Source organism: Pyxicephalus adspersus, chromosome 8 (assembly GCF_032062135.1).
Source record: "Pyxicephalus adspersus chromosome 8, UCB_Pads_2.0, whole genome shotgun sequence".
Lineage (NCBI taxonomy): Eukaryota > Metazoa > Chordata > Amphibia > Anura > Pyxicephalidae > Pyxicephalus > Pyxicephalus adspersus.
Window position 1 is genome coordinate 5,436,339 of NC_092865.1, and position 26,156 is coordinate 5,462,494.

The 26,156-nt window shown below is 40.8% G+C and overlaps 1 protein-coding gene across 1 annotated transcript in view; it reads right to left on the minus strand.

The window, feature by feature from the left end:
- The window catches only part of LOC140337135 (FRAS1-related extracellular matrix protein 1-like), a 102,433-nt gene extending 81,607 nt beyond the window's left edge, over positions 1-20,826 (minus strand). Inside the window, exons 1-8 of the mRNA XM_072420699.1 lie at positions 20,618-20,826; positions 13,234-13,480; positions 11,644-11,738; positions 7,349-7,659; positions 6,601-6,800; positions 4,415-4,738; positions 2,621-2,729; positions 756-887 (exon numbers count right to left, since the gene is read on the minus strand). Coding sequence (XP_072276800.1) covers positions 756-887; positions 2,621-2,729; positions 4,415-4,738; positions 6,601-6,800; positions 7,349-7,659; positions 11,644-11,738; positions 13,234-13,452 — 1,390 coding nt within the window. The 5' untranslated portion in view covers positions 13,453-13,480; positions 20,618-20,826. The remainder of the gene's footprint in view (positions 1-755; positions 888-2,620; positions 2,730-4,414; positions 4,739-6,600; positions 6,801-7,348; positions 7,660-11,643; positions 11,739-13,233; positions 13,481-20,617) is intronic.
- Between the last annotated feature and the right edge of the window lie 5,330 nt (positions 20,827-26,156).

The window sequence follows — 26,156 nt, forward strand, 5'->3', positions numbered from 1 at the left end:
GAGATCATAAGGAAATATTATGGCTTATGGGTAAAAAGGATATAATTCTTTCACAATTTTGTATGTAAACTTGTACTACAAATTATATTTTCTATAGTTGTGCTGAAAACTCTATCTTTCTCTGTCTTTTATTTTAATTGCCGGTATATAAACCAGAGTTAGGCACAATCAAAATATAGAGATATCCACCACACACTACTCTAATGATATAAAAAATATATCAATAGATACAAAAAATAAAGAATGATGTCAAGCGTGCTGCAGGCTAAAATATAATTTGAAACAAACCTAATTTTATCCTTGCATCATAAATTTGACATAACCAGCAAAAAATCAGGTATCAATTATATTATATATAATTAATATTTATTAAAATAAGCACCACTTCCAGCCTGTGATTGGACAGTGAAAGGAAAAGCAGCACAGTGATGAGCTTTCTAACACTTTCTGATCCATTTCTTTTCAGAACATTACCTGATTGGCTACATTTGTTGACCCTTACCCATCTGTGCTGTGCAGGGATTGCAGAAAGCAGATATAAAGTTCCTTTATACTGATTGCTTATAGATTTGCTAATAGATTTAATGAATTTGGGGCAGCATTGCTTTGTCTTCCATATCTGCCTGGATTTAGCTTTAAATCTGCCGGCGGCCATTACTGAACAACCCTTAGTTGCATCCCGAGTACTTTTTAAATATTCATTCCCTCTGCTACATATTCTGATAAAACAAGAGAGAAAAAAGAGATTTCTGCACCTCTCAGTGTGAGCCGTCCATGATGCAATCCATCTACAGTTACCAGGCGAACAGCTTGAATGTTATCGTTATCCACGATCTGAAAGAGATCCCAGGTGATGGGGCGAGACTGCCCCTCCAACAAGTTCAAACCTGGGGAGTGCAGCCATGGCGGAAAGAAAATGACATCATCAGCACGGATTTTTATATAGCAGAAGGAAACAATGTTGTTTTATGGATAATACAGCTGTAATAATAAAGATATGCGGTGCAAAAAATGTACATAAAACATGGAATGGCTGCACACAATCGGTGATATAAAGTCCAATGGATCTTAAGCCTATGTTCATATTGGTGGTGAGGTTGCGGAGGGGATACTGCTTCCTCATGCCAGTGAACAACTGCCCTGGAGGTGACGCTACATGCAGCATCTATCTACCGCAGTACAATAAAGAATGAATGGGGGCAGCAGTGAGCTGCTTTATACCAATCACTGCCATCTGCAGTCCAATGGTTCTTTAAGAACCAGCGCTACGGTGCAAATGGCTGGCAGAGTGCTGTGCGGGATTGCTAACTCCATCTCGGGTGTGAACCTGCCCTTAATTTACCTTTCAAGCACATTAAAACAAAAGGTATAAAATGTCTTTCAATACATTTTGCATAAAAAGCAGCCACAGCCTGAATAGAAAAGCCTGTCCCCTGCCAGCATGCTGCAAAGCAGGACTCTTGCTGTGTTTGCAAGCAATGACTGGAAACCCTGCCTATGGTATCTGATCCATAGCTCTGTAATTAGTAAAGTTCATGCTTATTGCTTCTTACAGAGCTATAGCTGGTGTGTCGGACTTCTTCATAGAGACCACTGCTTCCATACAGAGCAAGGGTCATTCTCTGCAGTATGTTGGTAGCACCAAGGCTTTGCTGCTCAGGCTGAGGTTGCTTTGTTAAAAAAGAAAACTGTAAATATTTGCACATCTTCTGTGTTGATAGGCCAGGAGTGTAATTAGCAAATTCAGATTTAAATTACAAATTAGTAGGAGATAGAATTCCTATTCCCAAATTAAAATAGGAATATAAAGAGAAACGGCAGGTCAAAATAGGGGATTTATAGATATAGGCTACTGATATTAAATGCAGGATAAGCCCATCCCATCATACCTCCTAAAGCATGCTATTGGCTAGCGAGGCCACCAATCACATTAAAGGTCCGGTAGGGAGGATCTGATAAGGGCAAAGTACAGGAACAATGAGAACTAGTTACTGTACTTTGTAACTCTAGATATAATAATTACTTTCATGTGTCGCTCACAAGACAACGTCAACTTTCAATAGATTAGAGCTGTAAAATAATATTACCCAGAAACCCTTTCACTGGATTGGTTATCTGCATGGACATAAAGAAAAAAAACATAAACCAGTAGCTATGCTACAGTTATAATTAATACATGAAAACCTCATTATACCGCTTAGAAATAAAAAGTGTGAAATATATAAAAAGATCAAAACTTGTTTACTGTGAAATATTTCATTTGGTGTTATAACAAGTATGTCAAGAATGTACAGCGATCACTATAAACACTGAACACGGGAATGTTTATCATGATCGCTGGGAAGATTAAGGAATTAGAGAATTATGAAGGATGTCAATGATGTCATCTGCAGCATTCTGGTTCCTTGGCTGTCATGCTGATCCACTGGCTTAAAGATCACACAGAGCCAGTAAATGTAAATGAGTATTGCTGACTTCTTCTTTTTCTATTCTGTATTCTTGTTCCAGGTTCCAGGGCCTTAGAATTCCATAGCCATAGATAGCCATGTTTTCTAATTGAGGCCAGCAATGGTGGTCCTCATAACTCTCTCAGTGAAGGTTCCCTTTAAAGGTTACTCACCCATATTCCAGGACACTCTGGGGGCATTTGTCTCTGCAGTTCTGATGGAGAAATGGACCATAATTGGGGGGCTACTCAGAAAATAGCTATCAATTGCCTGAAATTCCACCTAAAGCAGAGAAGAGTCACTGTTAATGGCATGAAAGATGGAACATTTAGAGCACAAAGAAGTCGTAGTTCAAGTTTAGGAGCAACATGCTTTATTCTGCTGGCCCCTGGCTCCCTAGGCCAGGGGCCAGCAAACTTTTTTGGCAACTAGGCCATTTTAGGAGGTCAAGAAGGCACACTAGGCTGGACTCTCTCTCTCGCTGATGGCTCTGCCCCTCACCAGGAACGCCCCTGAAGGGAAATCCCTCCGCAATGCATACAGAGGAGAGGAAATGTCCCCTGACCCCGGTGGGGGACGTCTTAATGCCGGCCATGATAAATAGGGAAGGGAGGCATACTAAGGAGGCTCAAGAGCTGCATGTGGCTCCGGAGCAGTGGGTTGCTGACCCTTGCTGGTTGGGATTAGGCCGATTGACCAGGGTGGGGGTATTAGGCAGGAACGGACTACTGGCTAGGCCATATCTGGCCTAAAGGTCGGAGTTTGCTGACCCTTGGCTTAGGCCAATTTCACTGCACACTGTGAGCTTCTCACAATGAGCATAGAAGCTGAAGCAAATTAAACAGCCCGCCTCATTTCCTGGCTGGAGGGCATCAAGCATCATCCAACTCCTCCAGCACACTGACTGCCCCTCACCCAGCCCTTTTACTTTCTGGTTTTCAATTGTTTTATTCATGGCGGCTCAGCACCACATGTGGGTAGTACTTGCATGCAAAATAATGCCCACTAGCAGGGCCGGAGTTATACTTTTTGCTCCCCTAGGCCAGCTAGCTTGTATTGTATTCCTCAACTAATAACAGCCTTTAACACGGACACACAAAGAGAAAGAAAGGAGAGGGGAGAGAAGGAGAGAGGAGAGAGGGACGGAAGGGAGGAGAGAGAAGAATGGAGAAAAAGGGAGAGAAGTAAGAGAGGGGAAAAGGGGGAAAGACAGAGAGGGAGGGAGTAAGAAGTGAAAGAAGAGACAGATAGGAGAGTGCAGAGAGAGAAGAGGGGAAAGATGGAATTAGAGAGGAGGGCAAGAGGTAAGGAGATAGAGATCAGAGACCGAGAGGGGAAAGAAAGGATTTAGGCAATAGAGAGACTTTAGTGAAACCTTTATACAAATGTCTCCCTGCACAGATATTTGCATTGTATAATCACTTATACTTTATGCATTCTGTTACTGTAGAGCTTGTAAGCCAGCAGCAAAAGGTTCTAGTTCTGCATGGAGATGCTTTAATATCGTCCCCCAAATGGCCGTTAGGCTGTGACCTTGATGGCCTTATGGGAATCCCGGGCCTGGCCCTTTCTCAAGATCCCAAAAGCCAACCCACTGCTTGCATCAGGTCCAAGGGGTCATGAGAAGAGTACTGAGGCAGAATGCTGTGATGGAAGCTCTGTGCAGCACCTTACATGCCCCTTCACCAACCATGATCTGCCTGCATTTCATAAAGTGTGATGACATCACTGCAGTGGTATATATGCAATGGAAATGGAAACATTGTTGTATTTTAACATTTCATTACATTGTATATTTCACAGAAATCTCATGGAGTTTTATCTCTTTCAAACTCTATCAAAAGTTTAACAAAGTATCCTAATTACTGCCCATTCAACTTAGTATTTATTATTCTAATTTTTTCCATGATAATCTGCTGAGTCCTGTAAAGTAAGAATCCGTGACTTAAGAAATCCTCACAACCTACCTCATAGTTGCGTCTATCGGAATGGGAGGTGTTGGGTGGTTGGTACGCTATCCTCAGGTCGTGTAAGTCTTGCCAAGTGAAGGAGGTAATGGCTTTGGTCTGGTCATCCACATGGGTGATATAGCCCTCTGGCGGGGGCTTGCTGATCTTAAACACAAGCTTATTCTTTGGAGTCTCATCATCTTCGGCATCGAGAGTGGCCGTGGTAAGAGGAGTCAAGATGAACTGGTCGATTTCCAAGATAAACGTGGGCATGAAGGCTGCACGGGGTGGAGTGTTGGGGACTGCGCCTGAGATTCTTACAGGAATCCAAATGTTCTGAGCCTGAAGTGAGCAAAAAGTGGGAATAAATAAAATGATACTATAAATGAAATGTAAGGTCCAATTGTTAATTGGGGTTCTTACAGGAACACAAACCTTCAATGTCACTCGAAATACTTCAATACTGGAAAATAAACATTAGAGTTTCAATATATTGCAATAGATTGTGAGCACCTGATCGTCACCATGACTTTGTTGGACATCCCATTCCAAACCATGGCCATGAATTTGGAGTTGTGCCCTTCTTCCCAGATTGTGGTTAATTCATTGTTCATTTTTTTGGAAATTCCTTCCATTAGATTTTTGATTGTGTGAATGGATATTTGTGCCCATTTAGCCAAGTATTTGTAAGGGCCGTTACTGATGTTGAAAGAAAAGACCTGGCTCACAAATGGCATTTTAACTCCAAGTGCAAGGGATCTGCGCAGACAACCTGGTTTCTTTCATTCCTTCACACCCAACTCACCAAACCAAATGTCTTTTATGGAGCTTCTTTGTACATAGACACACTGTTTTGCTGGGCAAACAATGGCATTCACCAAGCTGTTGTTCTAAGGTCTTTGTATGTTGTAACAAAGTAACCTTCACAACAGAACATTTAATCATGTTGGCCACATACCGTAGGGTTGAGATGGTCATGGGTCCAAAAATGAGTACATCCTCACCTGGTGCCAGTTAGTTTATCACCATTAAACAGTTTAATCTCTAGTGTGTGAGTTTGTGAGCCTTCCCTCCTTCCCTATTCTGTTCTGCCCAATGGACTTTCTATTCCATCAATGGACTTTTTTCTATTTGAGATTCTGTATGCACCTGTAGTTTTTGACTCTGGGTAACAAGACCATTAACATCCTGCCCCTAACCCACTAAACTTCCTGATTTACTTTTGTAGGTTCCTGATTAGGGAAGAGCGAGCAATTTTTTTTAAATTCGGTCTTGTGGCGAATTGGGCCGTTCTCACTTACCAAACATGTAGGCGAGAACAGCCTTCGTAAATTTGTCCGACGTCAGCTCCACTCCCCTGATTGCTGTTGCAGTCCTGTACTATGTGTTCCTGGATAGAGTTTCTCTATCCAGGAACACAGTGTGAGTCTCGCTGGCTGCTCATGAATGAATGCAGCGTGGGAAAAATCCTCTGATTTTTCCCACTGCCGCGTTTATTCATAAACGCAAGCCTTATGACTCACTCTGAGAGGAGGAGTATCGCAGCTGCATTTATGCTGCAAGCCCTCATTCTGAACTGTAGTGCCCGGGGATAGCTCACTGACAGGAGGATATCCACTGCTGTATTTATGAATGCAGCCGTAATAATCCCCCTATAGTGATTTCCAATGGTTTGGCGAACCCATTGGAATTTTGAGGAAATGCCAGATTGAAGGCCTATTCCTGATGACTCAGTGACTGAGTGTTCAGTCTGCCACCATTTCGGACTAACCAAACAGATGTGCAACCCCCAACCAATTGTTATTTGTATTTGGGAATCTTGCCTACCAAAAAAAGCTATGACAATTGTAACATAGAAATGCAGAACCTTTTCCCATAAGTGCAAACTGTCACACTGTATGATCGTGCAGCTTCCTGCACCTTATAATAAAATGTATAAAAGTTTAAATACTCTCAATACTTTCCTTGAATTTTATGTCTATGCCTGTGACATAGGGTAACAGATATAATGCAGGTCTGAGATTTAGGATTGGCTTTTGTTGCCTATCCACAAGCTTGGCGTGTTTGCCACCAAAACCTTTGCAACATATGCAGCTCAGACCCCTGTTTTTTTTGCTAATGGAAGAAGATTTATTTAGGTCATTAGGTCCTCTTGATTAGCTAGCATGATGAGAATCCTTAAAACATTAGAAACTGTTACTGGCCTGCAGTTGCTTTCGGTTGTCTTGGCTGAGGTACTCAATCTGGAGCGGTAAATAATCAACATCCGGGGAGGGAGGACTGAGATGTTCATATCTGATACCCATCGTCAAAAGATCAGCACAGTTGGTCTTTAATAACCTCATTTCCTTAAGTCCCGGGTGGCAAGCCTTGTTTCCAGAACACCGCAAGCTTTCTTGCCTGTCTAGAGGGGAAAAAAATAATCAATGGAGAATATTACATATAAAACAAACAAACAAACTTCTTTCCAAAACAGTAATTCTACAATATATAGTATATTGGCTGGGCTGGAAAATTTAGCCAGTTGTCTACCATTCTTCCTCTTTATAAAACCCTAATAATGAGTCTTGAGGTTGTGGGTATAATTTTGGCAACCAAATTAGTAATTATGGTAATACTCATTTTGTTGGTTGGCTTGGGTTCAAAGACTTACAATAAGGATAGGTTAGGGAGTATGTTTAGGAGAAGTGGGGTCCTTTAAAGTTGAGGATTAGGTTTGGCCAGAATCACTTTTTGGGACACAATAAATACAATTTGTGTGCGCCATAATGCATGTGTCTAAGGCAACCATCTCAGATATCATGCAACTAAATATAATAGTCCATTTTCTGAAAGCTAAGATTCATTGACATTGTCAAAAAAAAAAATCATACCTCGTCTATGATTACCCTACTATGTTATTCTAAACAAGTATTGACCTCCAGCATCAAAATACATTATAATTTCACTCACAATTCCTGACTCGAGGGTGCGATGGAGACCCAGCAACAGGTCTGCTGTCAGGCTTTGAATCTTCTATCACCATTCGTCCATAAGCAGGAAGACCCAGTTCAGACCCCAAGGTCCTGGCCACACAATTTGTCCCTGATCTTTCCAAACTTTGCTTGAATACCAGGATGTTTTTGTCCACCGATTTCGATGAAATGCCATAAAACTCTGGGACTTCTAGAGAGTTCTCTCCAAGAAGAACAATGCCAGCCGTTGGCTCTATAATTTTCACTTCCAATTTAAAACTTTCCACTGATGTCTCCTGTTCAGAAAACCTACGGTATAAGAAAAGTCAATCTTTAAAAACAACAATTAGCTAATAGTAATTGGAACCTAAAATTTCATATTAGATCGTTTGTCCCCCATATACAGTAGATTCCTATGGATGGTTGCTGAAATCCAGTGATTCAGTCATAGTAAACAAAACTGTTCTATAAACTTCCATGTCCTCATGTTCCCGTAGTGAGCATTTGTTTCTCCTGGATAAGAGACTGCAGATATTACACCTACTATGAAAAAGGAATAGTGATAGCCCAGGAAATCCAAGACTTTCTGGAGGTTGGGTTGGCAAGGTTACATTTCCCAACCATTCACTATTGTTTTCCAAAAGAGTTTGGTGCTTTAAAACTCTTTACTACCTAGAGACTTCTGCCTAATTCAAACTGAACTAAAAAATGAATAAATTATTCTAAAATAATATTTTCACTTATATGTAGAGTAGTTTATGGTTGGAACTTCTTTCAGATGGAAGGTTATTCCATCCCTTCTCATCCCAGAGTTGCAGGAGGTGAAAGAAAATCCGTAGTAATTGAGAAGCCCTTCATGTGTGACCATAACAGGTGTCCCTCTTAAATTTCCCGTGACCTCCTGTTCCAGTGATAAAATTAGGAAATTGTGATCATTCACTGTCCTAAAAACAATGGTGGCGAGGACCTTCAAGAAATGAATCTCCAATTTGAAGACAGAGACCGCAAAAAAAAAAACACGGTGTAACTTTTAACCTTTTCTCAAATCTAGCCCAGTCAAAGTTTTAACCTTGGATATAATTGAAAGCCAGGAAAACTTTACTTCTCACCTTTCTCTTCTTCCCAACCATCAATACTCCAGGAAAATCCCTAGAACTCTTTTTTCCCACCAAACTTTGTTATCTGTTACCTTCACCAGTGCCATTTCTGGAAGTGACGGCCAGTGGATTTAGTAATGTAGGGTTTGCCAAGGCTGACCATTCATTTCTTGAAATATTACCACACTGGATCTGATTTATTAATCCTCTCCAAGACTGGAGAAGATAGGTTATCATGGGTGAACTAGAGTCATCCAGCAAATCTGGAATGAATCTGGTCAAGGATAGAAAACATCTGCCAAAAAATAGGAAATGGTTTTAGGAAAACCATTCTAGGTTATTATTATTATTATTATAATTATTAATAAACAGGATTTATATAGCGCCAACATATTACGCAGCGCTGTACATTAAATAGGGATTGCAAATGACAGACTAATACAATGATACAGGAGGAGAGGACCCTGTCCCGAGGAGCTTACAATCTAGTAGGTGGGGGAATTTCACACACAATAGGATGGGAGATATGTAGTGGTGGGAAGTAGTGGTGGTTTCAAATGACAGAAGAAGACGGGTAGGCAAGTTTGAAAAAATGGGTTTTGAGTGCTCTTTTAAATGAGCAGAAAGTAGGAGCAAGCCGAATAGGACGAGGAAGACCATTCCAGAGAGTTGGAGCAGCTCTAGAGAAGTCTTGTATCCGTGCGTGTGATGAGGTTATGAGTGAGGAAGTCATTAGTAGGTCATTAGAGGAGCGGAGGGAGCGGCAGGGGGAGTATTTTTTAACCATGTCAGACATGTAAGTGGGACAATAACTGTGTACGGATTTGAAGGCAAAGCACAGGAGCTTAAATTTGATTCTAAGGTGAAATGGAAGCCAATGGAGAGAACTACAAAGAGATGCAGCGGAAGAGGAGCGGAGGGAAGGATGGATGTGTCTGGCTGCAGCATTCATAATAGATTGTAGAGAGAAGTCGGGTTAGAGGAATAACAGAGAGGAGGAGGTTACAGTAGTCCAGACGGGAGATGATAGGAGCGTGTACAAGGAGTTTGGGGGTCTCAGGGGACAGGTAGGGTGGATTTTGGAGATGTTACGTAGGTGAAAGTGGCAGGACCTGGAAATGTTCTGAATATGGGGGGTAAATGAGAGGGACGAGTCAAAGGTTTTTACCCAGGTTCTCCCATAATAGTCTTGGAGGGCTTCAAAAGTAAATCAGGGCATTGTGTGGCCAAAAGAAACTTCTGTTAGGAAGGTGAACTGAGACTCGGAATCCTGTGCATCACATAACCATGGATTTACCATGTTGGGCTACAAGCTTAGATTTTTTTAGCTAATTCTAAAATTAATAGGGGAAGTTTAACTATAGCAAAAAAAAAAGTGTACACAAAAGCCAGCACATTGTCAATATCCGACCCTGTGAAAAGGAATAAAGGAATTGCAGAGCTTGGTTTGGCAGACCACCAGATTTTTACAAATTTGCTCTTCTGTAATAGTAGGGATTATTATGTATTTCAAGGATAATACAAAAACAAAAAGAAATTGATACCAACTGTTACTCAGTGGCTTTTCAGAGACCTCAGACAATAGACTTGGTATGCTGTGCTCAGATTTTACAGTTCTTTACCGCAAAACGGCCTTGATCAAACAGACCACACAGGAATGTGTGTCTGGTTAGGAAAATGCAGACAACTGTAATCAGCGATCATAGAAATAGTTATTGCTGATTTATAACCATGGTCAGCTTTAACCTTTCCTAGTGAATAATACTGTTGGTATTTCAAGTCCCAGACAGATTTTTATATTATTTTGACAGAATAGATAAATGAATAGTCTGGAGGTGTCACAAAAATATTTCTTTGGATGTTTCAAAATGAAAGTGGAAAGAGATTTAAATGATTTATACCAGATCCCATCCAGCATGGCTTACATCTAGGCCTAGAATTGAAGTATTTGTTATCCCCAAATGTTCAATTCCAGCAGGTGGAAATGTCTCCAATTTACATTTAGTTATTTATCTGGCATTGCTGTAGTCACTCGGCCAGATCTGTGATCACGTTCTCTGTTTCTGCAGGTTGAATCTCCTAGGCTGGTGATTGAGTTTTTCCCATTCTTAAGTGAATCAACCAACAAAGTGGAAAGAGCAAGAATCTTAAGTAAGAGATGTTTGTAGAGGTTGTCTTTTATCCCAGTCATCTACAACAGTGGTCGTAAACCTTTTTGGTCCCACGGACCATTAAAATTACCAGCTCCTGACCGTGCATGCGCGTGGAGCCGGTTGTCAATCAAAGGGGAGAAACCTTCCCCGCAGTGACATCATAACACCATAACCCCGCCCACTCTGCCATTGCAGATCTGAGTCTTCGATTGTAGAGTGGGTGGGTTGTGTCGTGAAACTCAATACTTCATTGATACTTCATTGATACTTGATTAAGTCAGCTTCTGACCTGACTCATGTTTAGAATATTTTTGGATTAGCCTGACCATGCTCTTGTATTAATGTTGATGACCTTTGCTTTATCCTGGACATATTTGTCCATAGCCTTGTATCGTTGCAATCTTCTACCTGTGACTTGACCTGGTTGCGTCCCTGTACCTCTTCCACCGGCCCCTGTGGCCTCCTGGAGACCAGCACTTCCTGTCATCCATAAGGTGACAAGGGTAGCTCTCTAGCCAATCTGGCCCAGGACCACCAGGGCCAGATTGGTAAGAGAGCTACCCTTGTAACCTTGGGCATCCATCGGGTACATGGCAGTGGATTCATTAATTTATCCAATCAGTGTATTCTGAAGGATCTCAATAGATTACCATTAGCAGACCCCCCTTTTACACACTAAGCTCTCGAATATTTGATGATAGAACTTTCTCAGACCTCTCCATAAAAAGATCATTATAAGCCGGAAGAAATTAACAGCTTTCATAGCAAGGAAACCTTTTAAATCCAACATCCTGGCCGGACTTTTAGTGAGATGCATTTACTGAACTGAACATTTTGTGTTATATGCATCATTCATAACAATTTGAAAATTATTCTCCTGGGAGACAGAGGGGCAACACTGGGACTAATCAGGTTCGGTTTTATACACATACGATAACAGGGAACATACCGATAGGTGGAATGGAGGCATAATGTCCCCCCAACCCCAGTCACCTTCTTCCAAAATCACAAAACTTCTACGGATATATGTAACAAAAGGTTACCTGTACACTCTGAGCATGACATGATCGACATCCAGCATGGGGGACCCATTGTGTGTGTACCGCACTTCATCCGGTAGGAAGTGACAGTCAAATCCCTGCAAAGAAAAGGTAAATCGAGAAACCCTTAGAGGACCCACAGGGAAAACAAATTGCTGCAAAAAACATTCCTAGTCTCCTTTAAAAAGAACTTCAATAAAAAAACATGACCACAGCCAAAATTCATTCAGTTTATAAATGTTTTTCTGTTTACTTATTTGGCTGATGATTTATTTTGGCCTCTCTGTAAAATAAATTGCACAAATTCCAAAACAATAATTAACTATTAATTGTATTTTAAAAACATAGTGAAAATGTGGGAAAGTCAATTCATTTTCCTAATCTTTTGCAGAGGATTCAACAGATTTCTTTCAATGCTGTTGGTTGGTGCTATATCCTGTGGATACCTGACCTTGTGATATCCACCTTCCACAGAAAATGCATACTGGGTCTGATTCAATAAAGCTCACCATGTCTAGAGACTATCACGGGAGAACGTGGGTAATCCAGCAAACCTGGAACAGATCTGGCCCAGGATTGGAAACATTTGTTAAATAATACTAAATGACTTTAGGAAATTATTGCAGGTTTGCTAGATCACCCAGGTCCTTCCATGATAGCCTATCTTTGGGTTTGGGTAAATGTTCTTCAAACTTGACTGAATGTTCTTTAAAGTTCTTTGACATCCATGGTATTTAAGTTGAACCCCACTGAAGTCTAACAGAGGCACATCTTCGACATGAATATTCTCTTCTCTTCTTGAACTATTTTTCTTTCAGTGTCAGATACCCTAAGAGCATTTGATTCCATAAATGAAGATTGGTGTCCCATAGACTTCAGTGATGTTTGAACTTGGGGTTTGTCAAACTTTATTAAATATTTTTTCAATTTCAAAGAACTTTGACCCAACTTTAGATGACATTCACCTAACCCTTGAGAATGAAAGTCACATTCTCCAATCTCCAACATTAACATTTCATTCTGGTGTGTTCCCTCTAAGCAAAAATTATTTGCAAAAAATGTGATTTTATTATTTTAATATAATATAATTAATAATATATTAATAAAGCAGCTTTCCCATTCAAGTCAATCACAATGAAGGTAAAACGTGCAAAACCCCAAATAATTTAGGAACGGCCCCTTATCTAAAGTTTAGTTCATTCACAATCTATAAAATAAGGACTTTTCTTGAGCAAATCTCTATATTTCTGTACAAACTGTAAATCCTTCTAGAATTTGGGAGATTATAGCTATCGATGTCTCCATCTTCTTACTCCTATAAGTTACATTGTTCCCAGCCTTTTCTGTAGAATACAAAAAAACTTCAAGTGCCCCCCATTGGAATATTTTCATTCCCATATCTCAATTTCAACTTTAAATTCTGATTTTCCCTTACTTCCCTTCTCTGCCTACAACCCCTTGATAATCATTTATGCTTTATCATTTCACCATGCTGGATTATATGAAATATACTTGTAGAATGATTTTTTTCTAAATAAATATTTTGTAAAAAATATTTGAATCTTGGGTACAAAAATGATAAATAAAACTTACTTGAGGAGACAGAAATCCAACTCGTTGGGTGGTGGGCTCATTCAAGACGACTTCGACCTTGCAGGAGTCTCCATCGATTGGGACGTTAAAGCCTAATTCATTTTCAGTGATGTACACGGATTGGCCTCTTCCTACGGTTACTCCTTTGTTGGTCATGAGGATGGAGACAGCCCAGACATTCCGGATGAAGAGTAGAAACAACACTTTGGACAAAAACATTTTCTGCCTCGGTTTATAGTTTGTATTCCTGAAACAAACACATGAGCATGAAACCACTGGCTCTCGGATGTTGTCCAATGTGCCATCATTCTAATGGTGCCTTTTTATGGCTGAGGTTGGATGCAAAAACCAGTAACTTTTGGCCAGGGGGCAAATAAAACCACCGGCCTTTTAAACACAGGTACAGATTTACATCTTCCAAAATCAGCTTCCTTTATAGCTATTGACATTTGGTCACCTGACTATCCAAAACCCAAAAAAGGAAGTTGATAATAGATGTTGGTGATTGCTTGGCTCAGGTAGCTATATAATGCCCTTCATGTATCTACTGGCATCCCAACTTTTAAGATTTGCTAAGGAATTGGGTAAAAGTAACTCTTCCATTTGTTGCCTCCCACAAACATCACTAACTGCCCCTACAATGGCTCCATTCCCTCTTCTCTCCAGAGGATGGAGACATTCTCATGCCAACATCATCAATGGTCAATATCAAAAAGGGGGCCCCTGTGCAGAGTTGACTAAGGGTCCACCCCGCTGGACTGATGGCCCGTGTTGGCTGAGGAGGATCCATGGCCCTTGTACAGTGGCGCACTTTGCACCTTCACATGTCCACCCCTGTTAATAACTACTTTTTGAGATACCAGCTCAGATAGGGCACCATGTATATCCTGATATCTGTGCAGATCTTGACATAAACCAGCCCTTGCTGCAGTTTCTCAATACCAAGTTCCAATGTTGCACTCTGATTACTGGGAAGAAGGGACTGAGGAAATGCTTCTTTTTGCTTGCAGAATGATAACTTCATGCTATCCCAGGAATAGTCACTAGTCTGGAGCACAAAGCATTTACCACCTCTTAATTCCCAAAGACCCCCTGGACTTCCTAAAAACCCTCTAGATATTTGTGCTAGAGTCTTCTATCTGGTTCATTAGGGCATCTTCTGCAAATTAATCCAATGGCCGTAAGCAGCGGGGAATTCTTTTTGGACTGATCGGTGCTCATACTGCTCAGCCTTAGAGTACTTTGAGCCCAGCCTACATAATGATAGACCCAGCTCACAGGAAAAGGGACAAATTGTAAGAATTTTGAGGGGTTAAGCATTCTTTTTTACAAAGGAATGCTGGGGTGCAAAATGGAAATTCAATGGTGATTCCACACTAAGGATCGTTTCTTGAAAATTCAAAACATATCTTTTGGAGAATTGATACTTTTGTTGTATATTGTGATGTCAGAAATTCATTTTTTCCATACATTTCAACTGATAGATCCACTTTATGTTAAAACTTTTGAAGGAATACACGTTAGAACTAAAGGCGTTTTAACATGTTTGTGCAGAGCCGTGCTTTAATCCGGCTTACAACGTGACATAAGACGATCGGCATTGACCGTCAACTCAGCATCTTTGTGCATCTCCCATGACACCGGCAATTATGGAAATGAATCAGACAGAGTTACATTATCAGCTGGAATGGAAAAGAAGTCCATCCTCTGTTGGCACGCGTTGCCATCCCCAGTCCCAGCACTGATCTACACTGGAAATTTGCTTCAATTACTTATTTATGGCGAGCTGCGAGCAGGTCTCCCTCATTTTTTTTTTGTTTTTTATTTTACTGAAGTTTGTTGTAGTGTTAGTAATTGATCTCCCGAACCCCCAGGCCTACTTATTGAATCCAGCATTGATTAATATTTAATGGAACCTGTTTGCTTGGATGATTCACATCCTCGGAACTGTATGAAGGAAGCATGGGAGTTTTTTTTTTTTTCCTTTTTTTGATTTTAAAGCAAGTTGTACATAAGACATCAGTTACACCTCTGGCTCTTTGGCTGGTGGTTTGGCTTTTCTTGCTGTAAGAAGTAACCACAAACGTAATTTATGGCAAACCAACCTTTTATTAGCAATGTAACTAAGTCTCCAATGACTAATTGTGAGTAAGGTCAGCTAAGGATCTGAATGGAGAATGTCACTTTAATTAACTACTTGATATCCAGTAGATTTATATTTCTTTTTTGCAAGATGTGTTGTGTTTGGATTTTTTTGGTTGTTTCAAAAAAAAAGGAAGGTCTAAAGCCCAACAGCAGACTTGACAATGAACTCTCTTCCCATTATTCACTGTAAGGTCATTACAAAGCACAAGGGGGCGCTCTTTGCATCTGGAGGAAAAGAAGTTTAAGCTCCGGATAAGGAAGGGATTAAAAAGTTGAAATTATTGGGCTCTATTTATAAAACTGTGACATTCTCACAAACATTCCATCATGGAAATCTTCCAGGTCCATGTCTTTTAATGGTGGTAATCGATTACCACCAGGGAATGTTTGAGAGAATGTAAGATACACTTCTTTATACATCGAGCTCATATTTGTAATGGAAGTAGAATCATAGTTCTGGCACAAAGCAGTTTTTAAAAATTTGGCTCTGCAACCAGGAACGAAGTAAATGTTTAAATACAAACAAATAAAAAAAATCTGATGAAAAAGGGAAGAAGGGAATAAAGGATTTTTTTGAAAACCAATTAGCTTTCAATTAGTTATTTTTCTTTTTTGTTTTCTTGCACACAGCAACAGTGGTTTTCATTCATAAATTAAATAAGATTGCAGAGCGGGATCAGAGCTCTCAAAATGAAAAGAACCCAACGCATCCTATGTAATAAGCAGAGCTCCATGACAGTTGAGCTCTGGATATAGGGCAGGCAGCTGTCACACCATTACTGGGCACCTCTATGATCTCTCGCTGTAATTGGCAAAACCCAGCTGTCAATTTGACAGCTCAGTCCTTTAACGTGCAGGAGACAGCTAGCAAATGTAGAACCAGGAAAATCTCCTGCTTAAGTTGCTCCCCTACAAAAAAGTGCCCATGGTACCTCTGGCTCGTCCTGGTTGCTGCCTTTTGGCCAATAAAAAACCAAACAAAATGGGTGGTGTGGCCACCGTTACAATTGTTCCCCCTATACCAGTGAAACAAAGGATATACAGCTAAAACCTCTGCTTGTACTCAAACACCTAAAGTCACAGTCATCACTCTAACAATGAATAAAGAGCAACAAGCACATAATCATATCCGAGTAATACATGGCTGTTGAAATTTTTCACTATTTCTGTCTGAACACTAGAAGGCAGCAGAGAGGCTGCAATGCCAGCTTTCTGCCTATATGAAAACTCCATGTCACTTGATTCCTTGCATTGTGTATCTTTGATGGACATGGTCACACTTGTAGTCTCAGCTCTCTACAGCATATTAGGGTGGCTACAAATTAAGACACGGAGCATGAAGTGTAGCCACAGGCATTAGGGATATGCAGCTCCCTGCAAGGGATAGATTTTTGGGGACTGATTGCACACATAACAGGCCTGTCTGGCTTCATATGCGTGGGAATGTTTTAAGCTGTTTTTGCTGTACATTGCCTCACCCATGTGCACTTATATTTATTGAAAAGAACTGGCACTGAGGCACCGATCAAAAAAAAAAAAAGCTTTCAAATTTAAATTTAACAGACCAGAAGAATTTATTGCTTATTTTTTATGTATTTTGTTTTTGTTGTTAACTTTCCATAGACATTAATATACAATAATTATAGCTTGGTCGGTGTATTGTGTTGCAGGAATACATAAGCATTGGTTGGGTTGAAGCACCATTTAAAATCAATGCATTCCAATGCACATTTAAACGAATGCTTTACTGCAACAAAACAGTTCAAAGCAAACATTGGGCTGGTGGAATGACCGCTCTCTGTCACTCTTTGTCACCCTTCTTACAGGACTCCGCCGGGGGTCCGGGATTACAAGAATGCGTGCATTGTTTTACAAATCTGTCGCCCTTTAAATCTTCTCTTCAATCTTTAAAGGCCAAACACCGATCGGTAATAAAACTGATAAACTATGAATCTGTCAGGAACTAAGTATAGCTCTTGACCAGCGTTCAAAAGCCTCCCTGCCTACGCCATTGTTTTATGAGCGGCCGCAGTGCTCAGCGCGGGGTCAGAATAAGGGATAAATAAATATGCCTTTTGTTTACTTATTTTATAGCTTCGCTTTCTATTCCCGCCAGCCTGCTAATTGCCTGTTGTTTTAATACAGCTTAATCGGTTATAAGTCTCTTTGTATCCCAACAATGCGCTTCCCTTGCAGTTCGCAGCGCCTTTCTGAGCCAAGATGGCAGCAAGTTCCTTGGCTCGGCGTCCAAGGCGCAATAAAAATGATTGGGGCTAAATGAAATTACTGACCAGCGTCGCGCTCGGTGCCAAGATACGGGCAGAGATTTTAACTTATAGTTATTCAATGCAAAGTAGATCCATCTATTAGATGAAATGAAAATATATTTCCAGGGACGACACGGATAAAATGGATGTATTATATCTAGAATTTGGAGCGGCAGAGGATATACTCATCAATTCTGTTACAAAATGTGGAATTTGCAATGCCGGTTTAACTATTGTGAGGGGTCATTGTGACAAATTGTGCAGCCATGAAAAAATTAAGGTGGCACTGACCTGATCAATAAATCTATTCAACATTGAGCAGGAATGCCGGTTCTTTGCCCAGTTGAAACCACTGCCCTCTCCAACAAGCTAATGCAGCCTTTTTACCATGAGGACCCTTCGAAATAACTTTCAGGTCTTCAGGGACCCCCCTTTTATAATTATTATATTCATAGATCAATGTATATTAGTATATTGGTCAGTGGGAAGGTAAGGTAGAAAGGTAATTGGGACAAGAACTATGGGGGCATGTGAAGGCAAAGCACAGGAGATTAATTTAATTCTAAGGTGAAATGGAAGCCAATGAAGAGAACTACAAAGAGAAACAGCAGAAGAGAATAGCTAAAAAATCATAGGCATCACTTAAACTGACCTTGTTTTAGGAACCCCTCGTACCCTCTGGAGGAACTTGAGAAACACTAAGCTAATTCATCCATGCAGAACCCTCCCCAAAACCCAACAACCGTTATTTCCTGCCTGTTATAAAAAAACTTGGGGCATAACCTTTACCTGCTGATTGTTCCAGAGCGGTCATTGCTCCAGAAGACATAATGCGGCTAAACGTCAGACCCCCAGCATAGTATGCATGCCAATGGAGCGGTGATGATAAAGGAGACAGAGGGGGTCGGAGCGAGCTTACAAGGAGATGAGCAGAAAATCAAAGTGGGTTGAATTCCGTCACTAAATAAAACCCTTCATATCTAAACACCAAATAAAAAGGTGATCTGTGGATATGGTAATTATAGAAGGGGATTCCTGAATACCTGAAACCTATTGCAGAATATATTTTATTAGATGTGGTAGCTGTGTTAGTTTCCATTTTTCAGGGTGAGCACATGTTCATCAAGTATAGAAATCTGTTTGATCTTCTCAGAAATGCTGTGATCTTGTCTTGTGAATTCAATTGAAATCATATCAAACAATGTGATGCCAATTCAACTCAATCAATGGGCCTGATTTATTAAAGCTCTCCAAGGCTGGAGAGGATATACTCTCATCAGTGAAGCTGGGTGATCCCAGAGGTGGGGGCCCTTAGCTCCAATTGGCCACTCTACCAGGCCATAGCTTCTTTTCCTTGCAGATAATAGGCTCTTCCTTTATTCGCTCCAGGAAAGTTCTAGTCCTAGTTTTAAAGTAATTTACAAAAAGTTCAGGAGGTAAAAGGAAGGACTGCGTGAGATTTTATTGCATGCACACTTAGTTCGCAGCTGCAAAACATCAGAACCAGCAGTGTTAAAACTTTGCCCAGTTGGCATCCTCCCGCCATACCCCACATCCATCCCACATTGTTACTTAGCCTGCTCCCCCGCTTCTCTTTCAGGAAGATGTAGAATAGAATATGTTAATGGGCTGAGATTGCTGGGGATAAGCTTGCATGGATGCCTGGCATTCCTTAGCACCTGACTGCCTGAGGGATGCAGGTGAGTGTGTGTGCCTGAAATGCGATAGCAGCTCCGCAGTGCAGCCTTCGCATCGCCTCAACGGATTATTCTCATTATCAATACTGGCATCAAAGACAAGCGCAGAGAATTAGTTACAAAAAACTCGGAGCCTTCCACCTGCCAAAAAACAAATTTCGATATTAAAGCAACAGATTTCATCTCCGCGTCTGCTCACCGTGCCAGCGGCCTCATTGGCGGCCACTTTGTGAATTTGATGTACAGTGCTGACTTTGAAGAAAACCTTTATGTATCAAAGCGGCGATGACTGTGAAGGGATTCATTCGCCGATGTTCATCTCAAAACTTTGCAAATACATTTTTTTTCTAGGGGGAAAATGCGACGGATAAAGGAGGAAGCCTGCAATAGATGGGATCAGTCTATGTGGAAGTCATGTGATGCATAGTGATGTCATCGGGAAACTGTGATGTCATATGACCTGGTTGGGTGATGAATGAGGAATGTGGGCGTCAATGAGTACTACTCATGCAAGGAGGATAAGAACAGATACCGAGAATTACACCCAGGGTACAGGTCAAGAGAAGTGGTACTGTGCAGAGTCCATGCATGGAGAATAAGAACAGATACTGAGAATTACACCATGAGCACAGGAAAAGAGAAGTAGTACTGTGCAGAGTCCATACATACAGAATAATAACAGATCCTGAGAATTACACCAGGGGTACAGGACAAGAGAAGTTGTACTGCGCAGAGTCCATACATACAGAATAGGAACAGATACTGAGAGTTACAACCGGGGTACAGGACAAGAGAAGTGGTACTGTGCATAGTCCATACATACAGAATAATAACACATACCGAGAATTAGACCCGGGGTACGGGACAAGAGAAGTGGTACTGTGCAGAGTCCGTGCATGGAGAATAAGAACAGATGGTGAACAGTGAGTAATATTATCTTATCATCTTTTATCAGGGATGGTTTTAGACCAAATGGTGTGTTGGGCTCCATGCACACCATGCCAGTTCCTTGCACCCCTACCATTCTAATAACGAAGCCCCGGTGCAGGTGGCAGCTCTTGACAATTGCCCGGTTTGTCCAACCCAAACACCAGCCATGTTTTCTCTTGCTGTTGCTGCATAGACAGGTTCCCTGTATTAATGTTCAGAATGCAGCATGGAGAATCTGGGAGACACACGCATTCCTCATAGCGAAGCAACAGCTAGATTTGTCTTCTCTGTTATGACTGTTATGAAAAGTTGACGCTCAGCCAAGGCAGGAAAGCGGGGACGTACCTGAAAGCAGATCTTGGGCCTCTCCACGCAGTTCACATGTCGGATTCCACAAGTCCAGCCAAGTTCCTTCCACTCACTTTACCAAGCAGCAATGACGGGGGATTGTGTCCTCCACCACTTCAGTGAAAACAAAAGAAAAGCAGGAACTATGTGTAACTTCCCAAGTATTCCCCCACTGCCCTGGAGTCACAGATGTTGCTGATTCAATGAGATAGCAAGTCCGAGCTTCCCAGGCCGGCCCGAGGAAGAGAATCCCGGAATTGGGCTGTTGCTATTAGTTATGCATTGTAACCAAAGATCTGAAGGCAGAGATTATAAGGCCGGGATCCCAACTCTGCCTCAGCTGGAGAAATATGTTACAAATCCATCAGAATCCTGCAATAAAAACCATGCAGCAAAGTATTTGTATGATGTTTTTAGGGCCTTGTTCATGCAACCGCAGGATGCCAAAGTACAAAGAGTGGAAATAAGCCTGCAGCTACCAATGGAGGCAATGCTTGGGGCAGAAAGCTTTGACCAGTGCTGGGGTTTTGCTAAACGTCCTATTGTAATGCAAATGGCTCAATGTCTGCAAATTTGTTTTAGTATTGTGTTATCTCCTTCTTTAGTATAACCACAAAAATGTTCAGAGATGGGCAGCACAGTGACTTAGTGGTTAGCACTCTGGCCTTTCCAATGCTGCGTCTCAGGTTCAAATCTCAGCCTGGACACTATCTGCATGGAGTTTGCAGGTTCTCCCTGTGAGTGTGTGAGTTTCCCCCGGGTACTCCAGTTTCCTCCCACATTCCAAAAACATGCAGTTAGGTTAATTGTCTCCCCCCCCAGTTGATCTTACGCTGTATTAATGACTATGAGAGGACATTAGATTGTGAGTCCTTTAGGGGACTATGGACTTTGTAAAGCACTGTGTAATATATTGGCACTATAAGAATAATGGATGTGTACCATGTTTTTTGAGATAGACTGATCAGGTTTTATTTGTGCCCCTAAAACAGCTCTGACCTTAATGTGACCTGTGCTATCTGATAACAAGATTTAAAGTTTGGTAGCCAGAAATTAATAATTCACAATTGTCCAGGATCCTATTTGTGTTACTTTCTGCTTGTTTTACCCAATTTACCCCAATAATAGGGCAAATGTTACTCTTGCTGACATCAATGATGGTGCACCTCGGTTGGGTTTCTTTTTCTCTCACTAACATTGATGGAACTTAATTTATTACCCTGGTTCCAATGATGGGTCTTGTTTTCTTGATGGTGACCTATTGTATCCTAATAACCCCAACAATGGAGACAACACCAAAGACATTTTATATCCTTCAAGATTTTCCATCTAAATATTTGAGATGTTTGCAACTATGACAAAGAAAGATATATAGACTGTCATTGGTGATTAGGTTTCACCATTGTGCCTCCAATGCAGCTCTGGCCTATTAAGGCATGGACTCCACAAGACCTCTGTATGTGTCCTGTGGTGTCTGGCATCAAGACGTGAGCAGCAGATTCTTCAAGGGTCTTCCTTCCTCTCATAATTTATAATTCTGCCATCTCTAGTCTGGGCAAACAACCGACATCCACTGGGTCACCCACACAATAAAACATGGAGCATTAGACCAAGCCACCTTCTTCTATTGTGCCATGGTCCAGTTCTGATCTCCATTGGATGTTACTACAAAATATAAAAAGCAAAAGAATAACCGTTAGTGATTTTCCCCCTTCATCTTGCATCTGGTAAACCCCTTCTTCCTCCAGAAACTTCTGCAAAGTGTTGGGGAGCAATTTTTCCAAACATTTTCCAGCACCTGTCTTACATAATCCCATAATGACTTTAGATCATAGAATCAATGTTTCTTAACCAGGGTTCTTCCAGAGATTGCTGGGGGTTCCTTGAGCAATGAGAACTTTGTGGCCCTCAGGTCAGCTTAGGTGACCCAATGATCTTTTTGGCCATAAGGGTGACATTCTTCCCAATGGCCAGCAATGTTAGAGGAATTCTTCCCACTGACCACCATGCTAATGTACAGTTAGCTATGGATATAGTAATTATATCTGCGATTCCCTGAAGACCTGAAAGTTATTTCAATGGGTGCCCCATGATAAAAGGTTGAGAAACACTATTCTGGACTGTGGGACTCTTGTGGGATTTGTGTGCTTTGGTTCCCATCATCCAACAGACAATATGGCAGTTACCATACCATTCTTTTCTGTAATTTTGTGAATGGTGAGGAAGTCCAATAGACCCGGTCAGTTTTCCAAATTTGAGTACCAGCTGAACCTAAATCCCTCCATTCTCTACCCAAAATAGAGGACACCAAATTCTGTGGAAGAGTTTGCATTTTGTCAGCACATGGCTGGTATTTATAAAAATGGGGACCCAGTTTTGGAGAACCTTTAGCCCCTATTCCAGGTATTGCTTAGGAGGTCCACATGGCATTTTTGTAAAAATAGTTAAAAAATTAGAAAACGTACAGCAGATCCCCCAATTCTATTCATGACTGCAAATCGGCCCATCAATTCACTTTACTTCCCAAAAATAACAATTTTGAACAAATTTTTTGTTGACTTCAATTTTTAAGCTTATTTACACTAAAATAGGTATGCTGATTCTGAAAGTGCAGTTTGTTTTCTTCTATCACATCAGGTTTTCTCTCTATCGCTTATATTATTGCAATTATTGTATCGTGGATTTGTATAGGCTATTTATTTATACACAAGACAGTGTGGTCAGAGGTTGTGCGCTGCTCTACGTAGTGAATAAGCAAAATGTATTTTTCTACTTACTAGGAGAGCCAGGAGATCATTTCAGTGACTGTTACTTTTTTATAGTGAAACTTCAGGATATAACAAGAAAAATAAATGTAACATAGAGTATCCTAGTCTACCATCGGCTATATGCCCAGTTTCTCATTCAGATGAAATCCCAGTGCGGGTTTTCGTTACACTTCCCTCTTTTGAAGAACATGATTATGGTGATGAACTAGGTGACAACAATGATGAAGAGTTTGACATTGAAGAGGACTCTGCTCGTAAAGGATTTGATCAGCATGGGTTGAGTGATTTGGGACTATCGAAGAAGTCTTCAGAACTCCTATCATCAAGACTGCGTGAGAAAAACTATTTGAAAAAGGAAGGAAGGTATCGTACATTCAAACCAGAGAAATTGCATTTCTGCAGTACTTTAGAACTTACAGTGGCTTTGTGTAATGCCATAACATACCTGATTTAATGGAGGAATTGGGAATTCCAATCTTTAACTCAACTGAATGGCGACTATTCATCAATAGCTCAAAGCAGAGCTTAAAGTGTGTCCTCCTTCTCAATGGCATTATATTTGGGTCAGTCCCAATTGGCCATTCAGTTTCTCTTTGTGAAGAATATGCAGACATAAAGAAAGTCATTGAGTTGCTGCAATATCACCAACACAATTGGGTCATCTGTGTTGACCTTAAAATGGTATGCTCCCTTCTTGGTCAGCGGATGGACCAAGTATCCCTATTATCTGTGCATGTAAGACAGCAGAGCTCGTGAGAGGCAATGGGTGTAAAGGAATTGGTCTCCAAGATCTGCCCTAAAACCAGGTGATCTAAACATTCTACATGAGCCACTTGTTGATAGAAAGAATATTATATTCCCACCTCTGCACATGAAACTGGGTCTGATGAAGCAGTTCGTTAAAGCTTTGCCAACTGAAGGGGAATGTTTCCGGTACCTCATTTTGGCATTTCCTAGCCTGACATTTGAAAAAGTAAAGGCCGGTGTGTTTGATGGTCCACAGATTCAGCAGCTCATCAAAGATGAACATTTCAATGTTCAGGACAATGTCAGAAGTAGAAACATATTCTTGGTTATCATTCAAAGCCATTCTCAAGGACTTTCTTGGAAACACAAGAGCAAATAATTACACAGAAATCCTCCAGATCTCTTAAAGAGCTACAAAATGCTTGGTTGCAATATGAGGTGCATCAAGGTGCATTTTCTGCACAGCAATCTTTCTAACTTCCCGGAAAACCTTGGTGCTGGTCAGTGATTAGCAAGGTGAGCAATTCCACCAAGATTTGAAGGTCATGGAAGGACGGTATCAGGGTAGATGGAATGTACATATGATGGCTCACTATTGTTGGAGCATCCGGCGGGATTGTCCTAACACTGAACACTCCAGGAAAAGCTATAAGCATAAATATTTACCTTAACCGCTTACCCGAAAAATTTTCAAATGTTTTACTATCAAGAACATGTCATAGATGCCCTAAAACCAGGTGATCCAAACATTCTACATGAGCCACTTGTTGATAGAAAGAATATTATATTCCCGCCTCTGCACATGAAACTGGGTCTGATGAAGCAGTTCGTTAAAGCTTTGCCAACTGAAGGGGAATGTTTCCGGTACCTTATTTTGGCATTTCCTAGCCGGTCATTTGAAAAAGTAAAGGCCGGTGTGTTTGATGGTCTGCAGATTCAGCAGCTCATCAAAGATGAACATTTCAATGTTCAGGACAATGTCAGAAGTAGAAACGCATTCTTGGTTATCATTCAAAGCCATTGTCAAGGACTTTCTTGGAAACACACAAGCAAATAATTACACAGAAATCCTCCAGACCTCTTAAAGAGCTACAAAATGCTTGGTTGCAATATGAGCATCAAGGTGCATTTTCTGCACAGCCATCTTTCTAACTTCCCGGAAAACCTTGGTGCAGTCAGTGAGGAGCAAGGTGAACAATTCCACCAAGATTTGAAGGTCATGGAAGGACGGTATCAGGGTAGATGGAATGTACATATGATGGCTGACTATTGTTGGAGCATCCCGCAGGATTGTCCTAACAATGAACACTCCAGGAAAAGCTATAAGCATAAATATTTACCTTAACCGCTTACCCGAAAAATTTTCAAATGTTTTACTATCAAGAACATGTCATAGAGTAACAATAAATCCTTTGTATTAACAAAACAAATTTAAATAAAAAATTAAATTTACATTCAAGTTATTATTTCATTATTTTTTTATTGTATGTTTTGTAAGTTTGTATGTTTTTTGATAAAAATGGAGAGTACCCTGTATCGTAAAAACTGGATGTGATAGCCAAAAAGTGGGGTCATTGCTGGATTTGCCACCCACAAATTAGTAAAAAACAAGTGTAAGATCTAACTCAACAAAAAATGGGTTCCCCAGTGAAATCTTACCTCCCACAAAAAGTTGACTTAATACTTTCCAACACTAGAAAAACAAAATCCTTGTTTGTGCTCCAGCAAACTTTTTGTTCAATTCTTTATGATAATAAAATATTAAATTGGCCGGTGATCAATCAGGCCCACAAAATACAATAACAAAAAGAATTTTAGAGAGCAGCCTCTGTTACCTGCTATTAGGCAAGCTTTAGTTTTCTTGTTTTTGTAGCGGTCGCCATGCTCTAGGACGCTGCCGCTTCTGACATTGTGAATTCCGTATTCCGCAGATGGCGAGTAAAGCCGGAGGACATTTTGGTCTGGACTGGTTTTGATCTCCGGGTTCCTGTAGGGTTATGGAACGGCAGGATCCAAGACAT